The sequence below is a fragment of the Eurosta solidaginis genome, chromosome 3 (genome assembly GCF_040869045.1).
Source record: "Eurosta solidaginis isolate ZX-2024a chromosome 3, ASM4086904v1, whole genome shotgun sequence".
NCBI classification, from domain to species: domain Eukaryota; kingdom Metazoa; phylum Arthropoda; class Insecta; order Diptera; family Tephritidae; genus Eurosta; species Eurosta solidaginis.
Window position 1 is genome coordinate 283,886,319 of NC_090321.1, and position 16,419 is coordinate 283,902,737.

Here is a 16,419-nt window from a genome sequence, read left to right on the forward strand (position 1 = left end):
CAAAAGTTGGGAGTTGGGTAATTTTTCATGTCAGATGGCGCTAGTGTCACTCGATTTGCCGTTCTCCGTAAAAATATGTGCAATCTACTTTTTTTGAATAAAATCGACTTAAACGCATCTATATGAAAATCTGCTTATGTGAAGAGGCTTTAAGGCAATTTATTAAAGCAAACCGATAACAAATCGTGGAAAATCAGATTCCCCAATGCTAGGAATGCAACCATGGTTCAACTATATACAGGTTGGCTCATCGGTAAAGCAACAAAATATGTCTGTTCAAATTGTCAAAATCTGCGTATTGGTATGCAATGGAAACATAAAACTTAACAGTTTTTGTATGTGTAAGTAAAATGTTGCCAATGTGTTGGTTTCATTTTGAGTTTGCCATCTCCTTCTGACAATCCCTTCGACCATGCAATGACATAAATAAAATCAGCTGATGAGATGAGCCAACCTGTACATAATTGAACCATGAATGCAACTCTGCGCAATGAGTTTTTTCGAACTTCGAAATTTGTTCAAGTAAAATTCGTCGACGTGAGTCTAACTTCGAATCAACCTCAATTGGTTTGTCAGTGTGATTTACTATTATTACTTTCTCAATTGTTGGAACTATTAGTTAACGGGTTGGAATTATTCAATAAAGTTTTACCTATCTAGTAGTTTTTTTAAACAATTATACCGCTGAAAAAAATAGAAATCAAAGTAAATATGTCTGCTGAAGGAGATGTAAAATTATATACCCGTGAGGAAATCGGCAAACATAACACAAACAAAAACACCTGGCTAATAATCCACAATAATGTATATGATGTATCTCAATTTTTAAATGAGGTAAGTAAGTTATTTCAGTTTCAAAACTGTAGTAATAAAACAGAGCAAATATATTAACTATTTGTACTTTCGAATTCGTGGTCAAGTTTTTCTTTTTCATTCTGTCGAGCTCATGACTTTCATAAGTTTTCCAGCAAAAATCATGTATCTACCTACGTTGTATGAATATTTAGTTGAATGAATAAGAGAATCCTAATACGAGGCTGTTTAATGTAGCTTTAACCTTGCATACCTTCAAAGAGCCTAGATATTTACATCTAATCAAATGCAAGTTATCAAAGTGTTCCGATGAGGTGATGTGTGGTCTGTCACCTATACACACATACTATTAGCTAATGTTCTAACGGCTATCATAAAATTTGATTTCTGTTGTCTCGTTGCCACCATGCCAGAAGTATAAATGATCAACATTCCCTGTTTACTCATATAACCTTGGAATATTACTCTTCATACCAATTTCAAACAGATCTAGGCTAAATATTAAAAATGACTTTATATCGTAACTTTTGAGTTAGATTACTTGACGGTCTGCCAACCGCTTTTACACAATAATGCCTCTGACATAAGGCAACCATGGGCACACATACATATGAAGTTGCATTATTATCAGCACTGCCTGTCTAATAACTAGTAAAGACTTAAATATTCTATAGGCTAACTTCTAGTTTGTACTTTGATCGTTATTGTGAGTATAAAATTTCTTTTTGATAGGTTAGCGTGCATTTGTCTATAAATCTAACAAGTGTTAAGTAAATTTCTACGCCTACATTTGTTAAAAAATATATGCGCGTACATATGTTTTTGCTACGCTTTAATGTATGTAGGTAGTATATTTAACGTTTATTTAATTGTGTTTATCGCTAGCTTTTTGTAAATGTCGCCGCCTTGTTTATTTGTTACTATACTGAGGCTGGGATATACAGAAATAATAAACGTTTGTACAGCGGAAGGGGATGAAGGGGATCCTAGACACCTGTTTGCAGCCGCACCTTATAGTGGTCAGATAATGCCGACGGAATCCCCAGGTAGCCCTCAAATCGATTTGTGGTCTTCTCATACTAGCTTTCCGCTGCACGCCTGTTAACTGGGTACCCAGACGATACTTGGCAATAAGCTGCATTAAAAAGAATTGCCCTTCTAATTGCATGGCGGATGGCTATTTCACGCTTTCCCGACTTGCGTAGACTTATATTCGGAGCTAAATATTTGCCTTATGAAAACAGGTACATACTCCGTTTTGTCTTCATTCGCCATGTTTTCTGCTTCTCTTTCCAGTTTGGAATCAGCATAGACAGGACCCTTATATGCAAGGTGATGGCAGAGCGAATTCAATCCGATTTGCCGTGCAGCGAAATTTCAAGTCAATTTATTTATTTATTTATTTATTGACAGCCATATGGCCTATAATCCTTTTGATTTTATATAATTCGTATTAAGTATATGTTTTACAATAATTACATATATAATAGGTTTTTAAATTTCTTCAAATTATTGCTCGTTTTAATATCTACAGGTAACTCATTAAACATTTTCAAGCCTTTATAGTACAGATCTAGCTTTGCATTTTCTGTGTGGCAACGTGGTAATGTGAAATTGTGTCATATCTCTAGTAGGATAGGTGTGTGTATCACTGTTGTAGCTTAAGTTCTCTCTCAGGTAGTCCGGAAGTGCTCCTGTCTTAATGTTGTATATATATTTTATTGTGTGAAAGGAGATTAGTTGCTTTACGTTCAGCCATTTAAGAGTGTGTAGCATTGATGAAATACTTGTGTCGTACCGCGCGTTGAGTATATGTCTCATTGCTCTATTTTGCATTTTTTGCAACTTGTTTATTTGTGAGTCCTATGTGATAAACAAAACACTGGCACAATATATAAAATGGGGTTTTATGATGGATTTATATACTAATATTTTATATTTCCTTTTTAAATATTTGCATGTTCTTTTCATAAATCCAATTTTCTTTGAGATTTTACTCACTACATAGTCAACATTATCACAGAATTTTAATTTATTGTCAATTATGACGCCGAGGTATTTGCTTTTCTTTACCTCCCTAATGGTTTCGTTTTTTATATTTAAAGTATGTGGTTCTAAATTTAGTTTATTTGATGTGGATATAACCATGTTATTTGTTTTTTCCACATTTACCATTAACTTGTTTTTACACAACCAAATGTAGAGAGAATTCAAGTCCTGCATTTATTCAAAGGCCACGCCTATATTTTCTTCACTTATTGTCAACAGAGCATCATCTGCAAACAGTTTTATTTTGCAGTTCTTTATTGAGGCAATATCATTTATGTATACGTTGAACAGGATTGGCGATAAGACTGAGCCCTGTGGAAGACCTATGTTAAACGGCACGCTATCTGAAATTGCTTCATCAATCACTGTATATTGGCTTTCTATTAGTTAGGAAGCTTTCGAACCACTTCAACTCAATACCTTCAATTCCGATTCGTTTCAATATATTTACCAATTGGCAAATGTTTGAAAAAAAAAAAAACGTTCACAATAGCAAACAGTCTGGATCACCTGCATTGTGAATTCATACAAGTAGTAGCAAAGCGAATTCAGTATGGATTCGCCTTGGGTGAATATTTGAAAAAAAAAAACCATAATAGTAACAGCCTGTGAACTCATACAAGTGGTGAATGAAAGGCGAATTCAGTATGAATTCGCCTTGGGTGAATGTTTGGAAAAATAAAAAACCATAATAGTAATCATCTGTTCAATCGCTGTTCGATTACTTAAATCATTTGCCCAATAATGTTTTTCAAACATTTTTGTAGGCGACTGGTAAATTGCATTGCTTACATGTTTTAAAATGTATGCCTAACTGGCTGCTCATATTTTATCTATTAACTAGAGTTTAGAAATGAAAAATAATATGTAGTCTAATTTTCTGTATACACATTTAATAGAAAATCTGATTTGAAACACATATAGGCAATTCATATCACTTCAATTTAATTACCGCGAACAAAAAACAAACCTTTCTTCCATTATTTTTTCTTTTACTTACTTTTAGCTTTTCCAATAGTAGCATCTTGTAATTAGGCTAAAGTGAGTTTTAAAAAAATTATAACTTAATTTCAATATTTAGCAGTCACCCCACTGCACTAATGTTTCAATATTTTTGATAGATATGACATTTGTCACTATCATAAGCTTAACATAAAAAATGCCTTACCTTTTTCTTATATCTACACGGTCTCACACATATTAGCTGTGTTTTTATATACTTCTGTAGACGTTTACGCTTAAACTTTATATGGACTGCGAAGCGACAAACTTTAAATACACCTCTGGAATTGCTGCGCATAAAATTTGACCTACAAAATTTCAATACGCATTATACTCAGATGTAACGGAAATATGTGTCTTTGTTTCACCCGCTACACTAATTCTATGTATTCTATGTGTGTCCACAATTCATCGCAACTGATTCAGCGATATGTTATACCCTATGGCCATCAGAGGGTTGTGTATCCGCTTTTCGGTACACCCTGTGATGTAGCTGTAGTTATTTAACCACTGCCGCTAGATGGGTCTCCTAAGCATTATCTAAGCGAGGATAGGCGTTTTTTTTCTTGCGCCAACGAAACGTATACGCGTGTAAAAAAAAACCCGGCTATTATGCATTCGTTAGTTTATACTTCATAATGTTAAACTTTTTTATTTTTATTATGATATTGTAACTTTGCTACATATGTAAATAGATATGTAGGTATAAGAAAAATGCTCAATAAAAAAATGAAAAAAAAAAAAAAAAAATGAAATTCTCTGGCCATTCGCGATAGCCATTCTCCATGTTAGCTATTATTTGACAGGTAGGTATGGCAATGGAGGAATAGAAAGATTTTTCACTTGAACCTGTTCAATCGCTGTTCGATTACATACTCAATGCTCAGTACATTTTTGTAGACGCCTGGTACATTGCTGAAAACATTTGCTTAGCTGGCAGTTTTCAATTTATTTACCGTGAGGAAAAACCCATCTTTGCAATCTCTGGCCACTTTCCTTTTTTAAAGTTAATGAAAGTGCGTTTTTCTGCGACGATGAAGTCGGCGGAACGCTCGAGCGAAATACGTATAGGCAGGTGGTCGGATGCCAATGTTACCATCGGCTGCCAGTTGACGCAGTTTACGAGTTCTGCGCTCACTATTGAAATATCCGGCGAACTGTGACAGCTTCCTACCATACGTGTGGGGGTGTCTCCGTTTATTGTGCAGAAGGTCCTTTCTTCTATTTGATCCGCTAACATCTCACCCCTACTGTCCACCCGCAAGTTTGAATGCCATAGATCGTGATGGGCATTGAAATCGCCTAAGATAATGCGATTGTTTCCAGTGAGTACGCCGCTGATATCAGGGCGGTATCCACTGGGGCAACAGGTGACAGGAGGGATGTAGATGTTGATGATTTCTAGGTTTGCATCGCCCGACCGGACAGATAATCTTTGACGTTCTAAGACACTGTCCCTGCGGTCGATGTCGGGATCAAATATATAATATTGCACAGTGTGGTGTATGATAAACGCGAGGCCGCCTCCATTTCCGCTCTCGTGATCTTTTCTGTGGACATTGTACCCAGAACAGGTCTGCAATGCAGATCTTGCTGTGAGTTTAGTCTCTTGAATCGCAGCAATGCGGATGTTGTGCCCCTTCATGAAGTCGACTATCTCCGTGATCTTCCCAGTTAATCCATTACAGTTTTACTGCAGAATTCTGAAGTGCATAGGAGGAGACGTCGTCACTCTGGGAGTAAGTGACGGGTGACTACGCCTGAGTTGTGGAAGGCCAGAACGCGATTGCTGTTGTGGCACTGGGACTAGACGTCCTTGGGTAAGCATTGGGGTACCCGGTGTATTTGGGTATGCGGCCTGGCAACATGGCGCAATGAAACCCGTCGGGTGGGGCGGATGTTGCAAACGCTGCAAAGGGAGGTAGGGACTAAGAGTCTGTTTCCCTGAACTACACAATTGCTGCCGGAAAAGAGGGGGGGAAGAAGACGGGGGCAGGGGCTGATGCTCGGCATTGCTCCCGACTCTACTACGGAGATTGTAGGTATGAGTGGGAGCAGCCGTGTGAGTTGGTGGCGCCGTGGGGCGCGAGCAACAGCGGGTACTTGTTGTGGCTTGCTGAGCAGCGGGGCTGCTGGAAGGTAAGGGGCGCTAAGGCGCAGACAACGGGACGTCCTAGGGCGTGAACAGCAAGGATCAACAAAAGATTTATAGAAGTTACGTGGACGTCTGGTTTTGGGGTCTAGCCCAGAACAACCTGTCCGATGCAACCATCCCTTACACGAGACACACTGCCCTCAATTTGGCCTATCTGTATACATTTTAATAAGCTTTTTCCGACTGCTTCTGCCCTCCCCCTCTTCACTTTTTCCTAATCCTTTTATTCACTCCTCCCTCCGTCTTTTTCGCTTCATCTATCTCCATCTTCGTCTCATTCTATCTCCTTCTCCTTCTCTCTTTTCTCTTCTCTCAAGTTCTTCTCATTCTTCTTCATCCCTTATTGCCTGTCACAGAGGGTGGTATGTATTTTGTTCCAGTCCCAGTCCCAGTCCCACTCCGAGTCTCAGTCGCCGTCCGTCTCTGGTCTACTTCCCGGAAAAAAGGATCGTAAATACTAATATTACTAATATAGGCAAATTTATATACCAAACATCAGGCAAGTCGAATAGGACGTATGTAAATAGGTATGTTTGAACAAAATCGGCCGACGCATCTCTTCAAACACCGGCGACCAACTAACACACATTTTAGCATTTCTTTTAATATACATATATAGATTTTTATTTTTCACACTTCACTATAATATTAAAACGAAATGCAGATGTTCGTTGCTTTTGAAATTCGGCTTAAAAATTGCACATGGAACAACTAAAGACTCTCCTGAATTAAAAAAAAAATGTCTTAGTACCTCAAATCCCGGGCCCCTCTGTTGTTGTTGTTGGTGTTGTAGCGATTAGGTTACTCCCCGAAGGCTTTGGGGAGTGTTATCGATGTGATGGTCCTTTGTCGGATACAGATCCGATACGCTCCGGTAACACAGCACCATTAAGGTGCTGGCCCGACCATCTCGGGAACGATTTATATGGCCACATTGAACCTTCAGGCCAAATATGTGGGCTATTCACGTTAGCCTGCTTATCAAATTATCTGTTTAAAATTTTGTTTCTGGGTAATGCCTTTTATATTTGTATTTGAGTAAAAAAAGAACTAAATGATGCCATTAGACGCTATCGCGGACGGATGTCTAAAACCATCCCAAAATGCCCCCGAAGGGTCTTCAAAAGTTCCCGGAATAGACCCAAAAAACCCGAAATGACAACGACACGATTCTAGACTTATCCAGAGATACCCAAATGGTACCGAAATAGTCCCGACAAAGTTCCGAAATGACCCTGACGGGCTCCCGGACGGATCTCAAAAACCATCCAGAAAATATACAGGAAGGGGTCCTAAATTATCCCGACATAGTCCACAAAAAGTTTCGAAATTACACCGAGGGGATCCACGACGTATCGCGAAACCATACAGAAATGATTCCGGAAGGGTCCCAACCTGATCCCGAAATAGTCCGGAAATGACCCCGAACGGATCCAGAAATGATCCCGGAAGGGTCCCAAAACTATCCCGAAAAAGTAACAAAAAAATCTCGAAATTACTCCTACGTCATCCTGGACGGATCAGAAATGACTTCGGAAGGGTCCCCAAATTACCCTGATGGATCCGGCAAACCATCAAGAATTGATACCGAAAGGGTCCCCAAATGATCCCGAAATAATACAGAAAACGTAATGAAATGACCCCTAAAGGGTCCCCAAATGACCCCCACATACTCCAGAAAAAGTTACAAAATGGCTCCGAGGTGATCCACGACAGATCGCGAAAACCATATAGAAATGATTCCGGAAGGATCCCAAAATTATCCCGAAATAGTCCGGAAATGGCCCAGATGGGATCCCGCACAGATCCAGAAATGATCCCGGAAGGGTCAAAAAACTATCCCGGAAAAGTAACAACAAATCCCGAAATGGCTCCTACGGCATCCCGGACGGATCCAGAAATGATCTCGAAAGGGTCCCCAAATGATCCCAAAATGGTCCCGAAATGACCCTGATGGATCCGGCAAACCATCAAGAAATTATGCCGGAAGGGTCCCCAAATGATCCCGAAATAAAACAGAAAAAGTCACGAAACGACCCCTAGAGGATCCCCAAATGATCCCGTATTAGCCCCACAAAAGGTCCCGAAATAACCCCGACGGGATCCCGGACAAATCCCGAAAACCATCCAGAAATGATGCCGGAAGGGATCCCAAATGATTCCGAAAAAGTCCCGCAATGATTCGACAGGATCCCGAACGGATACCGAAAATCATCAAGAAGTGATGCCGGAAAGGTCCTCAAATGATCACCTAATAGTTGCGAAATGACCCTTAAGGGATCCGGACGGATCCCGACAACTATCCAGAAATGATGCCGAAAGGGTTCGCAAATGATCCCGTATTAGTCGAGAAAAAGTCCCGAAATGACCCCGACGGGATCCCGGACGAATCCCAAAAACCATCCAGAAATGATGCCGGTAGGTATCCCAAATAATCCCGAAATAGTCCCGAAATGACCTCGTCGGCATCCCGGACGGATCCCGAAAATTATCCAGAAATGATGCCGGAAAGGTCCGCAAATGATCCCCTAATAGTCCCGAAATTACCCTAATGGGATCCCGGACGGATCCCGAAAACCATCCAGAAATGATGCCGAAATGGTTTCCAAATGATCCCGTATTAGTCGCGAAAAAGTCCCGAAATGACCCCGACGGGATCCCGGACGGATCCCGAAAACCATCCAGAAATGATGCCGAAAGGGTTCCCAAATGATCCCGTATTAGTCGCGAAAAAGTCCCGAAATGACCCCGACGGGATCCCGAAAACCATCCAGAAATGATGCCGGAAGAGCCCCCAAATGATCCCGAAAAAGTCCCCATATGACCCCGACGAGATCCCGGACGGATCCCGAAAACCATCCAGAAATGATCCCGAAAAAGTCCCCAAATTACCCCGACGAGATCCCGGACGGATCCCGAAAACCATCCAGAAATTATCCCGGAGGAGCCCCCAAATGATCCCGAAAAAGTCCCCAAATGACCCCGACGAGATCCCGAAAACCATCCAGAAATGATGCCGAAAGGGTTCCCAAATGATCCCGTATTAGTCGCGAAAAAGTCCCGAAATGACCCCGACGGGGTCCTGGACGGATCCCGAAAACCATCCAGAAATGATGCCGGAAGAGCCCCCAAATGATCCCGAAAAAGTCCCCAAATGACCCCGACGAGATCCCGGACGGATCCCGAAAGCCATCCAGAAATGATGCCGGAAGAGCCCCCAAATGATCCCGAAAAAGTCCCCAAATTACCCCGACGAGATCCCGGACGGATCCCGAAAACCATCCAGAAATGATGCCGAAAGGGTCCCCAAATGATCCCGTATTAGTCGCGAAAAAGTCCAAAATACCATCCAGAAATGATGCCTAAAGGGTCCTAAATTAACCCCGAAAAAGTCCCGTAATGATCCCGGAAACCATCAAGAATTTATCTCTCGAAGGTACGCAAATGATCCCGAAAGTACCCCGACGGGATCCCGGACGGATCCCGAAAACCATCCAGAAATGATGCCGGGAGGGTCCCCAAATGATCGCGAAATAGTCCCGAAATGATTCCGGAATAGTCCCGAAAATGTCCTAAAATAACCCCGACGGGATCCCGGACGGATCCCGAAAACTATACAGAAATGATCCCGGAAGGGTCCCAAAATGATCCCGAAATAGTCCCGAAAAAGTCCTGGAATTACCCCGACGGGATCCCGGACCGATCCCGAAAACCATCCAGAAATGATCCCGGAAGGGTCTCGATATGACCCTTACGGGATTACAAATAAGGTGAAGCTAATTATAAAACCATGTTAATAAGGCAGCAGGCGCGTTGGAGCGAATGAAGAGTTACATAGAAACATACAGGTAAAGCTAATAAAAGCGTGCTAATAAAAACAATCGCAGGAGGGTGGATGGCGGGAGGAGAAGGAGAGGACCACTGATCGTTTTTCCAAAATTTCTTAGATCTCGATCTGTATGTGCCAGATACCAAAAACTATTGATTTAGGAGAAAATTTATATTGAGTTATAACAATTTATAGATTTTACACCAGAGGGGATGATAAAGCGGGGGGGGGGGGGGGGGCTGTGGAGGGTGTCACTGCTTACATTGTAAGCCCTCGACTTATTTGACCCCTTGAGTCTGTGATATTGGTGAAGGCCAGTATACGTAAAGTTATAATGTGTAAAAATTATTAAAAAGTAATTGCTCGAAGGGGTCGTGGGACCCCCACCCCTCTTTCCATGTTCGAAAAAAATTTCGCTAGTAGACTACTGTCTGTGTCCCAAATTTCATCAAAATCCGTGTAGCCATTCTGGCGTCATTCAGTCGCAAAGACGAAAAAATATAATAATTAAATTATAACTGTTCCTAGGGGGCGGCGACCACGCCCCTTTTGAAAAATATATAGCTAGTAGATCCTTCTAGACTATTGGCTATATGTGTGCAAAATTTCATCCAAATCGGTCCAGCCGTTCTTGCGTGATTGAGTCACAAAGACAAACGTCTGGACAAACATCCAAACATCTTCACATCCAAACTTTGCCATTTATAATATATGTACTAGCCTTTACCCGCGGCCCCGTCCGCAAGGAGAAAATGAAATATGTGGGCTATTCACGTTAGCCTGCTTACAAAGTTATCTGTTTAAAATTTTTTTCTGTCTAATGCATTTTATTTTTGTAATTGAGTAAAAAAAAGAACTTTATGAGCTGATAACCTGATAGGATCCCAAAATGATAACGAAATTATCCAGAAAAAGCCACGAAATGACCCCGACGTTATCGCGGACGGATCCCGAAAACCATCCAGAAACGCCCCGGAAGTGTTTCCAAAAGTTCCCGAAGTAGTCCCAAAAAAACCCGAAATGACAACGACACGATTCTAGACTTTCCAGATAACCATACAGAAATGATGCCTGAAGGGTACCAAATTGATCCCGAAATAGTCCCGAAAAAGTTCCGAAATTACCCTGACGGGCTCCCGGATGGATCTCAGAAACCATCCAGAAAATATCCAGGAAGGGTCCCTAAATTATCCCGACTAACTCCAGAAAAAGTTCCGAAATGGCTCCGAGGGGATCCACGATGGATCGCGAAAACCATACAGAAATGATTCCGGAAGGATTCCAAAATGATCCCGAAATAGTCCGGAATTGACCCAGATGGGATCCCGCACAGATCCAGAAATGATCCCGGAAGGGTGCAAAATCTATCCCGGAAAAGTAACAAAAAATCCCGAAATGGCTCCTACGGCATCCCGGACGGATCCAGAAATGATCTCGGAAGGGTCCCCAAATGATCCCAAAATGGTCCCGAAATGACCCTGATGGATCCGGCAAACCATCAAGAAATTATGCCGAAAGGGTCCCAAAATGATCCCAAAATAATACAGAAAAAGTCACGAAACGACCCCTAGAGGATCCCCAAATGATCCCGTATTAGCCCCGAAAAGGTCCCGAAATAACCCCGACGGGATCCCGGACAAATCCCGAAAACCATCCAGAAATGATGCCGGAAGGAATCCCAAATGATTCCGTAAAAGTCCCGCATTGATTCCGACGGGATCCCGAACGGATACCGAAAATCATCCAGAAGTGATGCCGGAAAGGTCCTCAAATGATCACCTAATAGTCCCGAAATGACCCTTAAGGGGTAATGGACAGATCCCATAAACCCTCCAGAAATGATCCCGATATATTCCCGAAGAAGTCCCGAAATGGCCCTGACGGGATCTCGAACGCACCCCTAAATGACCCTGACGGGATCCCGGACAGATCCCGAAATCCATCCAGAAATGATCTTGGGAGGGACCCCAAATGATCCCGAAAAAGTCCCGCAATGATTCCGAGGGGATCCTGATCGGATACCGATAACCATCCAGAAGTGATGCCGGAAAGGTCCTCAAATGATCACCTAATACCTAAATGACCCTGACGGCATCCCGGACTGATCCCAAAATCCATCCAGAAATGATCTTGGGAAGGTCCCAAAATTATCCCGAAATAGTCTCGGAAAAGTTCAGAAATTACCCTGACGGGTTCCCGGACGAATCCTGAAAGCCATCTCTAAATGATCCCGAAAAAGTCCCGAAATGACCCTGACTGGACCCCGAAAGGATCCCGAAAACTATCCAGAAATGATGCCGGAAATGTCCTCAAATGATCACCTAATAGTTCCGAAAAGACCCTGACGGGATCCCGAACGGATCCCGACAACTATCTAGAAATGATGCCGAAAGGGCCCGCAAATGATCCCGTATTAGTCGAGAAAAAGTCCCGAAATGAACCCGACGGGATGCCGGACGAATCCCAAAAACCAGCCAGAAATGATGCCGGAAGGGACACCAAATGATCCCGAAAAAGTCCCGGAATAATTCCGACGGGATCCTGAGCGGATACCGAAAACCATCCAGAAGTGATGCCGAAAAGGTCCTCAAATGATCACCTAATAGTCCCAAAATGACCCTGACGGCATCCCGGACAGATCCCGAAATCCATCCAGAAATGATCTTGGGAGGGTCCCAAAATTATCCCGAAATAGTCTGGGAAAAGTCCAGAAATTACCCTGACGGATACCGGACGAATCCTGAAAACCAATCTTAAATGATGCCGAAAAAGTCCCGAAATGACCCTGATGGGACCCGGAAAGGATCCCGAAAACTAACCAGAAATGATGCCGAAAAGGTCCTCAAATGATCTCCCAATAGTTCCGAAAAGACCCTGACGGGATCCCGAACGGATCCCGACAACTATCCAGAAATGATACCGAAAGGGCCCGCAAATGATCCCGTATTAGTCGAGAAAAAGTCCCGAAATGACCCCGACGGGATGCCGGACGAATCCCAAAAACCATCCAGAAATGATTTTGGAAGGGACCCCAATGATCCCGAAAAAGTCCCGCAATTATTCCGACGGGAATCTGAACGGATACCGAAAACCATCCAGAAGTGATGCCGGAACGGTCCTCAAATGCTCACCTAATAGTCCCAAAATGACCCTGAGGGCATCCCGGACAAATCCCGAAATCCATCCAGAAATGATCTTGGGAAGGTCCCAAAATGATCCCGAAATAGTCTCGGAAAAGTCCAGAAATTACCCTGACGGGTTCCCGGACGAATCCTGAAAGCCATCCTTAAATGATCCCGAAAAAGCCCCGAAATGACCCTGACGGGATCCCGAAAGGATTCCAAAAACTATCCAGAAATGATGCCGGAAAGGTCCTCAAATGATCCCCTAATAGTTCCGAAATGACCGTGACGGGATCCCGAACGGATCCCGACAACTATCCAGAAATTATGCCGAAAGGGTCCGCAAATGATCCCGTATTAGTCGAGAAAAAGTCCCGAATTGACCCCGACGGGATCCCGGACGAATCCCAAAAACCATCCAGAAATGATGCCGGTAGGTATCCCAAATGATCCCGAAATAATCCCGAAATGACCTCGTCGGCATCCCGGACGGATACCGAAAATTATCCAGTAATGATGCCTGAAAGGTCCACAAATGATCCCCTAATAGTCCCGAAATTACCCTGATGGGATCCCGGACGGATCCCGAAAACCATCCAGAAATGATGCCGGAAGAGCCCCCAAATGACCCCGACGATATCCCGACGATATCCCGGACGGATCCCGAAAACCATCCAGAAATTATGCCGGAAGAGCCCCCAAATGATCCCGAAAAAGTCCCCAAATGACCCCGACGAGATCCCGCACGGATCCCGAAAACCATCCCGAAATGATACTGGAAGAGCCCCAAATGATCCCGAAAAAGTCCCAAAATGACCCCGACATACTCCAGAAAAGGTTCCGAAATGGCTCCGAGGGAATCAACGACGGATCGCGAAAACCATACAGAAATGATTCCGGAAGGATCCCAAAATGATCCCCGAAATAGTCCGGAAATGACCCAGATGGGATCCCGCACAGATCCAGAAATGATCCCGGAAGGGTCCAAAAACTATCCCGGAAAAGTAACAAAAAATCCCGAAATGGCTCCTACGGCATCCCGGACGGATCCAGAAATGATCTCGGAAGGGTCCCCAAATGATCCCTAAATGGTCCCGAAATGACCCTGATGGATCCGGCAAACCATCAAGAAATTATGCCGGAAGGGTCCCCAAATGATCCCGAAATAAAACAGAAAAAGTCACGAAACGACCCCTAGAGGATCCCCAAATGATCCCGTATTAGCCCCAAAAAAGTCCCAAAATGACCCTGACGGGATCCCGAAAGGATTCCGAAAACAATACAGAAATGATGCCGGAAAGGTCCTCAAATGATCCCTTAATAGTCCCGAAATGACCGTGACGGGATCCCGACAACTATCCAGAAATGATGCCGAAAGGGTCCGCAAATGATCCCGTATTAGTCGAAAAAAAGTCCCGAAAGGACCACGACGGGATCCCGGACGAATCCCAAAAACCATCCAGAAATGATGCCGGTAGGTATCCCAAATGATCCCGAAATAGTCCCGAAATGACCTCGTCGGCATCCCGGACGGATCCCGAAAATTATCCAGAAATGATGCCGGAAAGGTTACCAAATGATCCCCTAATAGTCCCGAAATTACCCTAATGGGATCCCGGACGGATCCCGAAAACCATCCAGAAATGATGCCGAAAGGGTTCCCAAATGATCCCGTATTAGTCGCGAAAAAGTCCCGAAATGACCCCGACGGGATCCCGGACGGATCCCAAAAACCATCCAGAAATGATGCCGAAAGGGTTCTCAAATGATCCCGTATTAGTCGCGAAAAAGTCCCGAAATGACCCCGACGGGATCCCGGACGGATCCCGAAAACCATCCAGAAATGATGCCGGATGAGCCCCAAAATGATCCCGAAAAAGTCCCCAAATGACCCCGACGAGATCCCGGACGGATCCCGAAAACCATCCAGAAATGATGCCGGAAGAGCCCCCAAATGATCCCGAAAAAGTCCCCAAATGACCCCGACGATATCCCGGACGGATCCCGAAAACCATCCAGAAATGATGCCGGAAGAGCCCTCAAATGATCCCGAAAAAGTCCCCATATGACCCCGACGAGATTCCGCACGGATCCCGAAAACCATCCAGAAATGATGCCGGAAGGGTCCCCAAATGATCGCGAAATAGTCCCGAAATGATTCCGGAATAGTCCCGAAAATGTTCCAAAATAACCCCGACGGGATCCCGGACGGATCCCGTAAACTATACAGAAATGATCCCGGAAGGGTCCCAAAATGATCCCGAAATAGGTATCTTGATGAAATTTGATATGTAGGTTCCTGGGCACTCATCTCAGATCGCTATTTAAAATGAACGATATCGGACTATAACCACCCCCACTTTTTCGATAACGAAAATTTCGAAAAAGTGCGATAACTCATTACCAAAGACGGATAAAGCGATGAAACTTGGTAGCTGAGTTGAACTTATGACGCAGAATAGAACATTAGTAAAATTTTGGACAATGGGCGTGGCACCGCCCACTTTTAAAAGTTTTGCAAGCTGTAATTTGGCAGTTGAAGATATCATGATGAAATTTGGCAGGAACGTTACTTCTATTACTATATGTATGCTTAATAAAAATTAGCAAAATCGGAGAACGACCACGCCCACTTTAAAAAATAATTTTTTGAAGTCAAATTCTATATCTTTAGTCTTTAGATAAAAAGCTCTATAAAAGGTATATTAATGACACTGAGCGCAACATTAAAACTAATCCAAAAATGTTTTGGAATTTTGTTAAATCAAAAAAAGCTTGATCAAGTATACCTACATCGGTTGTATATGATAACAATTATGCTAGTACCCCAGTTGAGGCTGCAAACCTATTTGCAAACTTTTTTAAGTCAAACTATGTGACTGATGACGGGGTGCCCTCTGATTTTTCTGCTGATATCCCGTCATTCTCGAATTTTGGGAACTTGGAGATCTCTTCAAAGGATGTTATTGATGGTTTATCATACCTTAAGCCTTCTTCTAAGACAGATGTCGATGGTTTCTCAGCTATTTTATTTAAAAGTTGTTCAGCATTAGTTAGTCCACTCGTCATCATTTTTAATAAATCCCTATCCGCAGGTACATTCCTAAATGATTGGAAACTGACTACCATAACGCCGTTTTTCAAAAATGGAAGTAAAAGTGATGTTCGGAACTATAGCCCGATAGCGAAGCTCTCATGTATCTCAAAACTTTTTGAATACATAGTCAAAGAAAAAATTTATTTTACTGTTAAACCCACTGATAAACCCAAATCATCATGGGTTTGTGTCAGGTCGGTCAACAGTTTCTAATTTAGCTGTGTTCACTGAATTCTGCACTTCTTCATTTTCTTCTGGACTCCAAGTTGACTGTATTTATACAGATTTTTCTAAGGCTTTCGATAAAGTCTCGCACAAAATTTTACTTAGTAAATTGGCCTGCATAGGATTT

General features: G+C 42.9%; 1 protein-coding gene across 1 annotated transcript in view; it reads left to right on the forward strand.

Moving 5' to 3' along the window:
• The first annotated feature begins 560 nt into the window (after window positions 1–560).
• The window catches only part of Cyt-b5 (Cytochrome b5), a 37,002-nt gene continuing 21,143 nt past the window's right edge, over window positions 561–16,419 (forward strand). The window contains exon 1 of the mRNA XM_067776803.1: window positions 561–834. Coding sequence (XP_067632904.1) covers window positions 712–834 — 123 coding nt within the window. The 5' untranslated portion in view covers window positions 561–711. The remainder of the gene's footprint in view (window positions 835–16,419) is intronic.